The 14,561-nt window shown below is 43.4% G+C and overlaps 1 protein-coding gene across 1 annotated transcript in view; it reads right to left on the bottom strand.

Annotated features, from left to right (window-relative positions):
• Positions 1 to 2,432, bottom strand: part of LOC118116334 (latent-transforming growth factor beta-binding protein 2) — an 85,764-nt gene extending 83,332 nt beyond the window's left edge. The window contains exon 1 of the mRNA XM_035167980.2: positions 1,463 to 2,432. Within this exon, the coding sequence (XP_035023871.2) occupies positions 1,463 to 1,923 (461 nt within the window). The 5' untranslated portion in view covers positions 1,924 to 2,432. The remainder of the gene's footprint in view (positions 1 to 1,462) is intronic.
• Between the last annotated feature and the right edge of the window lie 12,129 nt (positions 2,433 to 14,561).

Below are 14,561 nucleotides of genomic sequence, written 5' to 3'. Positions count from 1 at the left end.
TCATTTAACACTGAAATATGTATTTTTGGCAACGCTGGCCAAGGCATGTGCCCCACGCTGCAATAAAGCATGTTGGATCTCAGCTATTTTCTTTAAGCGTTGCCGTAAATAGACAGCACCTCAATTCAGCCATGCCTCGTTGCAGCTGTCTGAGTGACACATGGTTTTTTTTTAAACATGTGATAGATCAGGGCCTGTTGATAGTACAGCACATTTATTATATGGACAGGATCCATAAAGTGCTGCACATGATCGCTGTCACTCACTCCTCTTGGGCGTTAAGTGGTTAGTGTTAGTTTTCACCGTCTTTAATGACAAGAGTATCTATAGCTAGCAGGTGGGTGAGGGAGCAGACTCGGGGCATGAAGTGAAATGTATAGTGCCTATACTAAAGGCCATTAGTCACTCTCCTTTTCGTTTTCATCACATTTTAGGCCGTACTCGGATGAGTACATGTTATATGTACGGCCACAGATGGCAAATCATTTGGCTGAATCCTCCCATTGCTTGTAAAGTGTCCCCCATAAATTGGTCATATAAATAATCCACTTCCTAAAGGCAGGGGGCCCTGTTATGACACACAAAGAGATATATTTCATTTCTATTTCACTGTCTGCAACCCAAGGTGAGCCATTCACGTCCACCCCTCCTCAGATTATTATGTAAACACTCTCCCCCCTCCAGTGTGTATCATGCTTTGTCCCTATGGAACAAACAGGACTGGAGGGGCAAGGGTTCATTTCACAAAAATAAAAGAGCTCTTAATATGGAAACAGGCCTCCATCTCACCACAGAGACACAAAAAGTTGGGCAGACTTGCAGCATTGAGAGAGGGCCATTGGAGAAACAGGTGTTTCTGATCACTAAGCAAATTTGCACAAATGTTCACCAGCTATTGCTACGAAACAAGGCCTGCAGGCAACATGCACGAAACTGGGGCACACACATTGAAGTAGTCTGCAGCCTCAGTCTCCTACTACTATTTAAATACACTGTAATGGGAGGAAATTGTGATAATGCAACGTTGCATGAGTCTCAAAACAGTTCAGACACAGTTCAGCCATTCATACGCATTTGCTGCTCATTATAAAGCATCCACTATCAGGCCAGTAATCAGTAGCACAGAGTTTAACCTCGGCCATTATTTCATGTCCTGCCCTGACCTTGATGACAAAATACATACATGACTGTAACTCATATGTAGTTAGAGTGCAGCTCTGGATGTCAGTGTCATGCACTTCAACCAGGTCTGTGTTGAAATGGAGCTACACTCTGCTGCCTGTGTTTTCTGTGGGTTGTTCAGTTAGATCATCACATGTTTTTTTTGCCTTACAGGAATAAAGATGCTGCCTAAGTGGGCCACCACACAACTTTACTGTAAACCACGTGGGCTGATTTACAGAAAAATAGGTCACACACATGTGAGACTTGACACTGGGGAACACTTGGTTGTCACTCTTACCCAGCGAGTCTCCTTGTGTGGCCAGAGCCGGGCTTGCTGCTCTGCTTGCGGTTCACTCTGGTCCTCTGCTGCTGGCCGGCTGCTTGTCTGGCGGTGCGCTGCGCAACGTCCCGCGGCGCAGGGGACTGCTCCTCCCGGGAGACTCCTGCAGCATGAGCCGGTCCCACTCTGGATGTCTGCCTGCCGTCCTCCTGGAGGGATGCGTTCCTGGGCAGGCGGACCAGAGTCCTCAATTGGCTGGTTTCAGGGGAGCTTTCACCGGATGGTTGTCGTGAGGATGCCCCGTCCTCCGAGGGTCCTCTTGGCGTGTGACCTTGACTCCTCACCCGGGGCTGCTGCGCCCGGTGCGCCCCTGCAAACTCCTGCCTCCCACCTGTTGCTGCTGTGTCCTTGTGGCCGTCGCCAACTCGCATGAGCGCAACAATCAAAACTGTCAAAACTGCAAATCCTGCGCGGTCCATTTTTACGCATGCAAAGTTTTTTGAAACTACCGCGTAAAAAGGGAAGATCGAGTAACGCTTGATCAAACAGTGAAATATGAGAAAATGAAAGAAAGTAAGAAAAAGTTATTAGGCTATACGAGTTCAGCAAAGCGACATCCTCTCCCAAGAATGAAAAAAGCCTGGATACCTCCTCATAATGTCCAGGTAGAGACTTAACGCGGGATGTCTTCAGGTTATCAGATCAGCTCCAAGAGTCTCAGCTTTTCTCCTTCCAGCACTAAAAAAGAATAAACTTTACGCAGACAGTAGTCCATCTGTGTCGATGTGCGTTCAACAAGATGCGTAATGCGCAGCGCGTCGGCTCCAGAGGCTGCGCTCCTACTCCAAGTGAGAGAGAGTTTGAATTGTGCTCCCATGAATATCACCACCTCCTTGGATCTGAAGTCACCACCGGGATACTTTTGCAGGGATTGTGCGCTGCTTTGAGAGAAGAAACTCCCCCTGCGTGTGTCGACTGTACCTTCCACTCGCTGCACCGCTCGGTCCATGTGCCCACACGCACTTTCTCTGCCAAGTTACATCATGTCAATGCGTCTTTTTTTGGTCCCTCTGAGCAGGACTTTTTTGACTTATGGCGACTGCATCTGCATCAACAGTTGCAGTCAACTTAAATCAAGACAAACAGGCATATGAATTGAATAAGAATTACAGATCTTAACACTTCTTAATATGTTTTTAAGTCAGGATCATCATTGTTGGATCATTTAAGTCCACGTTGCCTCTTTCATGGTGGATTCATTCAGTTCCATATGTTACATAACAGTTTGAAGCATTTTAATTGCTGCAGTTCAACTTCCACTTATAATAATATACAAAAAAGTATAAGACTCCCATTGATCTTGTAAACTGTTGAAGCTGAAGGTTCAACCTCAAACTCAATTTTCTGGAAAACTGGTCAGTTTATGTAACAAAACCCATTAATCTCTCTCTCTCATTCACGCTGCATCATCACTTTCCTTCTCACTGTCTGGAAACAACACATTACTCTTTATTTTTTCACTCTCATAAGATCTTAAATAATCAAAAGAGAGGTGGATCCCTCCTCTCATTCAACCCACAAAGATGCACACGCCTCCCTCTCTCTCTCTCTCTCTCTCTGGTCCATGAGCATACCACTCATTGGACTGCAACCCAAAATACACAACAGAGGAGAGGAAGACGAGTCGTCTGCCCATTCTTCTTCTCACCATATCTGAGGAAAGTTTCAGCAGGAAAACTTAAATACACAGTGTCCTTCCTCCAGACTCTTCTTTCCTGTTATCTCAAACATGAAGTGGAGACATGGCCTGAGCACCACAGCTGACTGCAGCCCAGCTTCCAACCCATGGAAAATCTAATTAGAGAAAGAGGCTGTGTTCGTCTTATGACTGTCCTGCAGTGTCAGCCCACCCCTAGGCATGTTGCATGCCTGGTGTCGAGGGGCCTCTGACACCGATCAGGACTAGTTGACCCCGGCATCCTTGAGGATGACCAGGGGGCGTGCACAGACAAATCCATGAGGTGCTACATATGTATCTGCCCAGTGAGCTGTGTGAGTGAGCAGCAGGCTGCAGTTACACAGCCCCAATCAGTTTTTAACTCTGTGTTATGTTGTAAACTCTGTTTTTCTGTGTGTAGAGCAGTTGTTTCTAATCGTCTTCTGGCAGATTACAGCCTTTTCTGATTAAATATTTCATATAATTAATTTCTTTTAATTTCTTTTAAGAGAATATTTGTGTTGCATATTATTTTGCCTGTGTGGTTAAATGTATGCAACTGCCATTTATGCCTCCTTTTCAAGAGTTACATTATCAAAACTTTCTCCACTGTCGACATGTTTGTCGTTGTCAGAAACTCTCGACTCTACACTATCCTCCAGTGGATGTATTGCTTAACAATACAGCTGCGGCTGCGGCGTAGAGTGGTTGTCCTCCAACCAGAAGGTTGGTGGCTCAATCCTCAGTCTTCCATGTCTGCATGCCGAGGTGTCCTTGGGCAAGATACTTAACCCCTAAATGGCCCCTCATAGATGTTGAATGCACTAATTGTAAGTCGCTTTGGATAAAAGCGTCTGCCAAATGACATGTAATGAAATGTAATGTAACAACCATGCCAATGTAAAAAGGCATATGGAAGTATGTTGGCAGTGGCGGTTAAAACTCTTGAAATGGATCTTGGGTAATAAATAAGCCTCAAATCTGCATTGACGCAAAATGTAATGGATTCCTCCTTGGTACAGGCCCCATCCCTCCACCAAGTTCGGTACAAATCGGTTTTATAGTTTTTCCGTCATCGTGCTTGACAATAAAACAACCAACCAACCAACAAACACGGGTGAAAGCGACCTCAACAATCACCCACATAACCGATGGCAACTGCAGAAGTCCCCTCTGGGCCGCGAGTGTCCGCGGTTGGGAGTCACTGAAGATCTGCTGAGCAGCTATGCGTGTTATGAAAGTGCGCCTTAATGTGGCCCATTTGATACAATTTGCAGCATCTGGAGGGACTCTAGAATAAATACCAGGAGGATGTCTCTGGCCATGAGCGACGCTTCAACACAAAGGGTCCTTTGAAAACCCTGGCATGACAACCAAGCCACTCCTATCTTCTTTCAAAAGTAGAGCAGAAATATAAGTGCATTACACTGCACAGCTTCGCACAAAGCACAGGGTCATAGTAACAATAACAAAATCCAAGTCCTGTAATTACATTGACGCATACGGCTTGCATATGTGTGTGTGTGTGTGTGTTTGATGAAGAAGGCTCAAGGAGGATTTGGTTTGTCTTCAGGCTACTTAGTGATTTCAATAGCTCTACGTCCTAGATGCTTTTTATTGTGTAACCAGGAAGCCAATGTTCTGTAGCTACTGAACACAAACTTAATGCCTGCTAATGAAGTCTATCATGGGAACAAACTGTACATGTTTACCTGGAAGCACAAATGTCCTAAGAGGGAGCCATTTGCATGCATTTGGTGGAGAGTGACAGCGTCGACGCCGCTGAGCGAGCGAGGGGTCAGGGTTCAAGTGTACCCATTAGAAAGCCAAACAGTATCACTGCACTCAGAATGTAGGGCTCTCATTATGAGCGAGTATCAATAGTGTATTCTTGGCCTTGCCTGCAGAATATTAAGTGATCCATGTGAATCGCTCTCTGTGATGACTTTCAATGGGGAGCACCATGAAGCGACGTCAATCTTTTCGTCAGCTACCTTTTGCCATTTGTATCAAAGCCCTCAGCTCTCATTCCTCTCTGCCCGGCAGTGGCTAACATAATACCGACATTGTTCAGACTGGGCAACAGCGAGGACCTGGGGGAAAAAAACATAGAAAAAAAAGGAGGTTCATTTGGCAAAAAAACGCTTAATAAAATCTGAAATTATGTGCTTTATTAATGTCAATTATTTTGTTTTCATTGAAAATGACAGTTTTTACTTGGAATGAATATTACAGGAGACCACCATTTTGCTTTGTGAAAGATCACATACAACAGGCATTCACGCAACAAGAGGAAACAGTTGAAGATAGAGCAGGATAAATGTAATGTGCTTAGGCCAAGGACTGCTGGGTCTTTCCCAGCTTGTATGAATGAAGTGCTGTCAGGTGGGTAATAGAAGTAGGTCACATGGGCGTTATTTAAGACAAGCACTTCCACTTTGTCTTTCACGATTCTTGTACTTTTTTACAGGGGTTTGCTTGAAGAAAAAGTTAGAATCGTATGTGTATGTTCTTCAAAGCAATACTGTACATGTAAACTCTGCATAGTATTGTTAAACATTGCTGAAGACTAAGGGAAAATCTATCAACACCATCCACAGTATGCTTTCAAATAGTAAAGCAATCCAGAAAGATGATTAAATTGGACTGAACGAGCTCCACTGGCTATGCTTCTGATGCATGTCATCACCTACAATATGTCCGCCCAGCATTACTTCACGGGTGAATGATCGCCTCGGTCATTTATGGGTGTGAGATGTTAAATTAACAGCTTTGAGCTGCCTGGGAAGTCAGTGCTCAAAGAAATTAGTGAAAAAACTGTAGCAAAGTTAAGATGAACTGCTTCCTTCATACAAAATTGCCCTTTTGGCCCCTCTGAAGGGGCTTCGCCAGAGGACCAGCAATTTTGGTTTTAGAGAAATAATGATTCATCACGTTACAGCACAGGTTGAGATACAGATGGACCCCTGTGTGGCTGTAGAGGTGCCACATGCATCACATAAAGCCAAGCCTGGTGTTAGAGGTCATCGTGGAGAAACAATAAATTCATCTTCCTGTGCATCTTCCAGTGATATTGTCAGCATGGGTCTGTGACCTGCAGATAGTTTTCAGCCTGACTTGATGGGCCCTAAATGTTTTATGTGCAAACCTCAGAAGCTTCCTTGTCGTGCTCTTGATTTTCATGGATAGCCACCAGGGGCTCGCAGGACAGATTTGTATATTTTCTGCTGGTGTAATAAACTGGGCAGTGGACAGGAGCAAGGTAACCGTGCTCCATTGCCCCCTTATGCATTGTAAAATTTGACAAGTTGGTCGATTGCCTTGAAAAAGGTGAGTATATAAGTATTTATGTAAAATTATGTTACCTTATATCTAACTGTTAGTTTAAAGTAATCAATGAAGTTGTTCCAACTTAAAAATGGTAAGTTAAATTAACTTATTCTTTCAGATTAAGTAAAAAATGCTTGAATGTGTTTACACCTGAATGTCCTGACCAAGTTTCATGTCTTTGATACATTGTTTATGTGATCTGGTTAGTTTTGTATTCATTTTAAAATATTTTTCTATGACATGCGTACATGTCAGGTTGTCATATGTGGGCTGCGTCTAACTATACGTGACATTGTTTGGCATGTGTTTGACGTTGTGTACTGTCAACTTGGCGATTATAGTTATAGAAAAAAGTAGCCTCACTATGTCAATGGAGAAAATGTATGAACCAATGCGTTTTGTAAATTCCATTGTCACTACAATATAATTATGGTTTAAATGAGAGTCCTCATAGTTCCCACATTATTATCGTCAGAGGCAAAGACTGTGATCCAAGGCACCTTTCACACCTCTTATTTTGGTTCAGACCAAATTGTAAAGTCAGGTCTGCACCAAACAAGGTGTGAAAGGGCCCTTAGTCTGAATTCTGGATGATGCACTGCACTGTTGCACATGTTTGCCATTGAGATCTAATTCACTGCTGAAACACAAGTTCAGTTAACTCAAGTGAACATAGTTTTATACTTTAGTCATGTTAGGCAGAACCATCTCTGCTATTTGAAATGATTTCCAGGAAGCTGCATTACATCACAACCAAGATATGTGATCACAAATGTTCTGTTTGTCTCTCATGTAACCAAAAGTGAAAGTTTCCTGTGTATTCAATATAATTTACAATTTTAGTTGATGACATAAAACTTGTTTTATCGATGGCAGCCTTTGTGGGCCTTTGAAATACACACTGGCTAACATTGTTTAACTCTGGTCAGCATGAAAATCTGCTGCTAAGTTATGTAAATTCCCCCCTCTAGCCTTGGATTTTGTGGTGTAGCCCTTCTGTCTCTTGAAGTTTGATTTAAAGGGTCTCTGGTGAACAATACACACAATGATGTCATGCTACTGCATGATAAACGCCACTGGAGCAGATTCAAAGGGTGGAGCCAATTAGGTCAAATAAGAACTTGCCATAACTTTCCGGAAAACATACATTTTCCTAAGATGTGGGGCCCATTCAGTCATTAGCCAGATGTAGTCTAAAACTTTCAGATTAACATGCAATCACAGCATGAATCAAAAGTGGCAGCAAAGTGTAAATACGAGCGGGATGGAGATGGTGCCTTGTGCGACATGCGTTCTTGCACATTCTGAGTATTTAGTCGTCATGTTTTCTTTGGCTTTAGCAGAATTCACTAAAGAAAAAGCAGAGGGAGGAGTTAATGTGTGTGATAGATCATCCTGGCTGTTCACCCGCAGCTTTCTTCCTCCGTTCCCCTCCTTTTCTCTCCCCTCCCATTCAATTTTCCTGGCCCCCTCAACCTCAAGTCAGCAGCCTCTCCAGCCGCTGGCCCCGGGCCCCATGGGCTCCACTGCTTCTGGTCCTCCTGGCTGTGACCTGGCGACTGGGCCTGCTGGACTGGCTCAGCTGGTATTTGTCCTGAAGGGGTGATAGATGGCTGCGTGCCTCACAGTTTTGGTCCCCGTGCAGTTCACGTTGTTTCACGATGTCTCCACCACCAGACCATGGAAAATCAAGGTCAAGCATTTTCCACATTAGCAGCTTTACCAAGAGGATACACAGTAAATGGATATCTGCTGCAATTACCCAACATCCCCCAAACCACCACAGGAGAAAAAAATGCCTTACACACTTATCTCATAAAAAGGACAAACTGATGGCTCAAATCAAAACAGTTTTAATACAGAAAACATGGATGATGCAGAGGCAGTGGAATATTTTAGAAATTAGGGCAAAGGTGAAATTCATGTCAACAGTCTGACACCAAACTGCCAATGACTTAGTCACATAGTTAACCATATAACCATTTCAATCCAGTGTTACACCAAGGCAATGCCTAATCTTTAACTAGTTCTCGACCAGCCGAAGAACTGGCTCTCTGACAGAGCAACTGGTTTGACTCAAGAAGAAACAAACACTTACATCAGATGCTGGGGATTATCGTGACCGGTGGGACCAATAAGACCAACCAAAACACTGTGACCACCATTTAAACAGCTTGTGTTGGATATTTATGTAAATGACACAGAAAAGAGATGCTGTGGTCTAGAGGCTCAAGTGTTGCTGGGAAATCCGAGACATATACAGTGATGGACTGATGTGTCTCCACGATGGTTCCAGCACATAAAAAAAAAAGCAAACTGGTTTTTAAAAGGTTCGCAAGTTGAGCACACGCCTGACCAGTCTTAGCATTAGTTCCACCTTGGTTTGTGAGCGATTTTCAGATGAATCCTCTCTGGTGTCGTATTGTAAAATAAACTCAGATTTTCAGACCACTTTGGATCAATTTTGTCTTTTTTTATATATATATATATATAACTTTACTGAGCGTTATGCACGTCTTATAAAAGGGGTTTTATATTTAGAGCAGGACCTGTATAAAGGATGTTTTATACTCACTCACACCTTTAGTTGCCTCCAGAGGGTAATTCCTTTTTCATCACCTTTTCAATGAGGTATCAACAAAACAGCCTGTAATGTGAAATGAGAGATAAAGCTAAAATGAAAAGATACAGCAAGGTTCTGTACCTTTGGCTTTAAATCTTTTTGTTTTTACAACACAGCTGTAACTTGTGGTAGCTTTTAAAACTCTCATGTCCGTCTACATAATTATTTTAAGGTTTCTAGAACAAACATCTGTGGCACAGAAACTGTCTGACACTGAAAAACTGTTTTCTTTCATTTCCCCGATGAAGCCACCCTCTCAACTTCTGACCGCAATAAAGGAGAGATTTACCAAAATTGTCAGTTGTTTTGGTATTAGGCTGCCGTGCTGTTGAGTAATGCAGGTTAGGGTCTGTTTGCCTTTACTGCTGGGAACAGATGATACATAGAGCCGCAATTTGGTGTCTGACTCACTGATGACACGCGCCTCCCACCCTCCGACACAACACTGTGGTATGGTGTGTAGTTCGGGGCCAAACCGACCGTGTCTTCATGCAGCGTCTCTCTTTCTTCTCATATGTGGTAAAAAAACGAAATAAATACATTCGACGGCAGAGGGTTGGGCCTCAAGCTTGACTGGCTCCAAGCAGAGAGTCATGTGCTCTCTTCAGCAACAGTTAGGTGAATGAAAAATCTTCTTCCCTGCTCCCAATTAACAGTGAAGGTCGAGCACCAGAAAGTTATGATGCGATTTAACCCCCCGCATGGGGTCAATTTGACCTGAATAGCTTCCCATTAAGCATGATAAATTTGTTATTTTTCAATCCATTAAACCTTTTCCCCCCGCGTCCATCGAGTCAGAACAGACCACTGGCTCCGCCGTTACCTACGTCCTGTTTACCGCCAGCGAGCTTTGAGAGAGAAAAAAAAGGGGGACTGACACTACAATTAGCCGAGAGATGACTTCAAAGTGTTTTCGACTGCAGGCGCTCGCTAATTATCAGTCACCAGTGTTGGGTGGGAATCCCTCCAGCGTGGGGGTCAATGGGGTAACATCAACAGCAGCATATAACAAAGACTAAACTTCAGTGCGGCCTGTGCGACAGCCATCAATGAAACCTTGTTACGACCATGGGATCCATGAGACAGGACAGAGGGGTATAATGGGGCTGTGAGGTTCAGGGAGGAAGCCTCTCTGACTGCCCTGACCTGTCTGCTCGAGCCCCCCGGGTACACACACACACACACACACACACACACACACACACACACACACACACACACACACACACACACACACACACACACACACACACACACACACACACACACACACACACACACACACACACACACACACAGGCCTCCGACAGATGTTTGAGAAAACTGCCCCATTCATCATGACACCACAGAGGAATCTCTTTGAACTGAAGTTACCAAGGAAATAGACAGACCGACAGACAGACCGACAGACAGACAGACAGACAGACAGACAGATATACAGATATACAGATGGACAGATGGACTGTAGAGTAGGCCCAAGTTTCCTGGTTGTCACTGGTCAGCTCGTAAATCACACTCCCGAGGGAGCTGTTGGGCTAGACATGTTATTGTGCAACACTGCCGACAACACACACGCACACCCACACAAACACACAAATGTCCACAGTGTAGTGTGAAGTCATTGCCTGGGTTTCAATCAGCCATGTGAAACTGCCTTTTCCTCCAACTCTCCCATGACGCAGCAGTGGGGTTTCAATCATCCCAGGCAGGACAACGACAAAAAAAATAAACAAAAACAACGGTTGAGCCAATAAAACTGCTCAGATCGCAAAATTGATTTCCTCAAATATAAAACACAGAGGAAGGAACCACAGAATTGATATGTGTGAAGTGTCTTTGGTTAACATTCCAGTTCACTGTAATGCAAAAAGTATTCATATGACTCTACCCGCGGCTGCCGGTACAGCTGAGTTTTATACTCCGGCACTCCATAGGGGAGCAGGAAGAGAGGCCCCGTGTGTCCAGAGTGCCGTCTCCTGAGCGGCACTAAGCACTCAGCAGGCTTCAAGGGCGAGTGTTCATTAGGGAGCCAAGTTTTAATAAGCCCGCAGACAGACATGCTGCTACACAGCCCCAAGTGCCAGAAGAGGTGAGATTACTTATCCCTCTGATCCTCATGACTGTAGATGGCATCATGAGCAACGTATACACGTACATGACCCAATGTTCACCCGCTGCACACCATTTACCATCAGGTCAGGGAGGAGACTCTGCGAACTGGGACATTTTACTGGAGGAATTAGAGTTAAAAAGACCAAAGTCGAACTGAGGCCGATGCATCCAACATCGGTTTTTATTTCAAAAGGTTGATTGAGCATGTGCCTCTCATTCACACCAGCTGTGTAGAGTTATGGGTTAGGGCAGAGTGCCTTGCCCAAGGGCATGTAGAGAGTGAAAGGTGTGAGCGTGTTACTCACTTGCCTTTTAATTATTTCCCAGCAGGCCATGGGGTGTAAATCAGTCATTAGCTGGTACGCTCTTCTCTTTTATGTTTCCCGTCAGATGCACAAGTAAAAGTCCTGTGGTCTAACGTAACTGAAGAAAACATTTTTGGTAACAGTTTTAACAAAATCTCAAATGTGGAAATATTCATTATGCAACAGAATCACATGTTGTACAAACTGATCCTGGCTTTGTGTGTTGTTGAAGACTATGCTAAGAATGTTGATCATTGAAAATAGTTAAATAACATTTTAGGGCCTCTAAGGCTCACTGATTTAAATAGTATTGTTTATTTAATCTTAACAAAGACTAAAGTATCACAGTGGCTGGACTTGGCTCCTTTAACGGACATTCTTATGAACACAATATGTCAAGAACGCCTTGAGGGAAATTCTTCAAACTTGGTATAAACTATTGTGTGATTAGAATTTGGTGGTGAAAGGTCAAATGTCTAGGTCCCTGGGACCTCACAATATACATTTTGAAATGCAACATCTCCAGAACACCTTGAGAAAATCTCTGCATATTTTGAACAAACCTTCACTCAGACTCAGAGTCAAGATTAACTGATTTGATTTCGGTGGTCAAAGAACATACATGATACATCAGCAACACCCGTAGAGAATTTCATTACATGATGCACACAAATTCACTTGGACTCAAGGATGACCTGATTAGAATTTGATGGTTAAAGGTCACTGTGACCTCACAAAACCCCTTGTTGCCTCATGAACGCGTTATGTTGAGAACACCTCGAGAGAATCCTTTCAAATTTGGCACAAATGTTCACTTAGAATCGTGGATTAAGTGATAAGATTTATGTGATCAAAGGTCAAAAGGTCAAGATCAGAGTGACACAGGACAACAAAAAACAACATTTTTGGCATCTTGAGATACCTTTAGTCGGTCTTTTCAAGGAATTTCCTCAAATTTGGATGAACTGATACGATTTCAGAGGATGTGATGACTTCATATGAGTCTGGAAATACACTAAACTGAGCTTCACATTTGATGGTGTTTTTACTAAAATAAAATACCATACAAGTCATCTTTTAATTGTACTCAAATACAGAACTTGAGAAGAACTTCAAACCAGCCATATATCATATACTCATACAGGATCTGCAATTATATCTTTTTATCCTACTACAAAAGCTGCCTTTTATACAAATGACACTCTACAATTCAAAGGTAAGAGGAGGGTTGCCACAGTCAAAGCTTTGATTAGTTTTCTAAGATGCGAGTCAGCGGTAATATATAATGAAATGAAACATGAAAACACAAGAGCACATGAAGGCCGTACTTTATCACTCTGTAATTATGGACTGAATTCAGTATGATAACCGAACCACTGTTATTCCTACAATGTCAAAGTGCTCTATGTGCAGTGAGTGTCCGTTCTTCATGGAGAATCTTGGCACAGTGCAGACCAGTGTTTATCTAAGGAAGAGGTAAATTACTAAATGAATAAAAACAAGATGACAGCTGAGCAGAAAAATACACGATGATGGACGCGACAATTATCAAGAGCTGTTAACAAAACAATAAGGTCATGAAATTGTCCTTCAACTGTTTCTACTTAACTGTGCCGGTCCCGAGATAAGATAACCCCCGGAGGAATCCATCACAGGGCTTTGTGTATTAAGGTTTGCATGACAGAGCTTGATTTAGCCCCGTTCTGTGTGGGATGTTTACATAGATTTCAGAGGAAAAAAAACTGGCTTAAAATCTTGCATATTTTTGCTATGTACCAGGTTTTGTGTTTGGAGATCGGTCGAATGCTGCGGGGGAATTTTGTAACGGGCAAGCGGGGAATGGAATGGCAGGGTGTAGTTGCATTCACAAACAACTCCGGTCTGTGTTTGTTGTTTGTAGATGGATCCAGGATATTTTCAGCCTTCCCGTCTGAGAATAAACAGATTCTGTGGCACAAAAACAAAACAACAAAGACAGACGCGGCCCGGGATTTTACCCCCGCAAAAGGCCTGGCTAATATTAGAGGCTGTGATGGTGCAGGTCGCAGTGCTACTACTGTTCCCCACCATTTCACTGTTTTCATCTCACGAGTTTTTATAGCATGTGATCAGAGGTTTGGTAATCGCTGGCCGTGATCGCTTGCAGACGCGTCAACCATCTGTCCACCATTTAGCTCCAAGAGTGATTCAATGTTTGCAGCGAGTCGTCGGATCTACTCATTAGATCACTGCGTCTTCCATTACGATGAAGGATGGTGTCGTGTTGGGTCACTCTTTTATCAGACGAAATTTACTCTGTGTGTGTCGGCGGCCAAGCCACATCTGGAGGCAACCTGGGGGCTGTTAATCACAAACCTAAACAGAAAATGGCTCAATCTGCTCATCGCAAACACCCAGGAACTCCTTTAGCTGCATAACCGCCTTTATTATGTCATTTTTCGTACTTAGCAAAAGACAGAAAAATGGACGGTCTTCAAGTGTATATATTTATGGGGTAATAAATACAGATTGTCTGTGAATTGACTGAAAAATTCAATGTTATACCGCATTTCGCTGGACGTTTACTCCCATACTTCCAAGTGATTCTGGGCGAATTCTTTGCTGATGTAATGTTTACGTTGCCACAAAAATCTCATCGTTGCATTCTCTAATGAGTGTAACGCGATCACAGATTTATTTAGCGGATGGAAAAATATCTCTAACGCAGTCCACGGACAATGTTGGTTATCTGGTGAAATGTGTGTGTCCTTGTGGAGCCGCTGGCCAGTTATGCAAAAAAGAAAAAGAAAATGAAGGCTTTGAAATGATGACAGCGGTCTGGAATGGACGGATTCAGAAGATGGGGGGATTCCACAAAGTCCGTGAAATGCGTTGGCTGATGGGCAGGAGGGATGCTGGGAAAGAGACAAAGGGCGGGTTGGCAGATGCACCGTCTTGAACAGGCCATCTGATTGATTGTGACGCAGTGGCAGAAGGTACGGCGAGTATCGAATGTTGTGTTGCGTGTGTTCATTGGGGCATTTTTGCATG

This window comes from Hippoglossus stenolepis, chromosome 10 (genome assembly GCF_022539355.2).
Source record: "Hippoglossus stenolepis isolate QCI-W04-F060 chromosome 10, HSTE1.2, whole genome shotgun sequence".
Lineage (NCBI taxonomy): Eukaryota > Metazoa > Chordata > Actinopteri > Pleuronectiformes > Pleuronectidae > Hippoglossus > Hippoglossus stenolepis.
The sequence above is the reverse complement of the archived record's forward strand: the minus strand, read 5'-3'. Positions and strand labels throughout refer to the sequence as shown.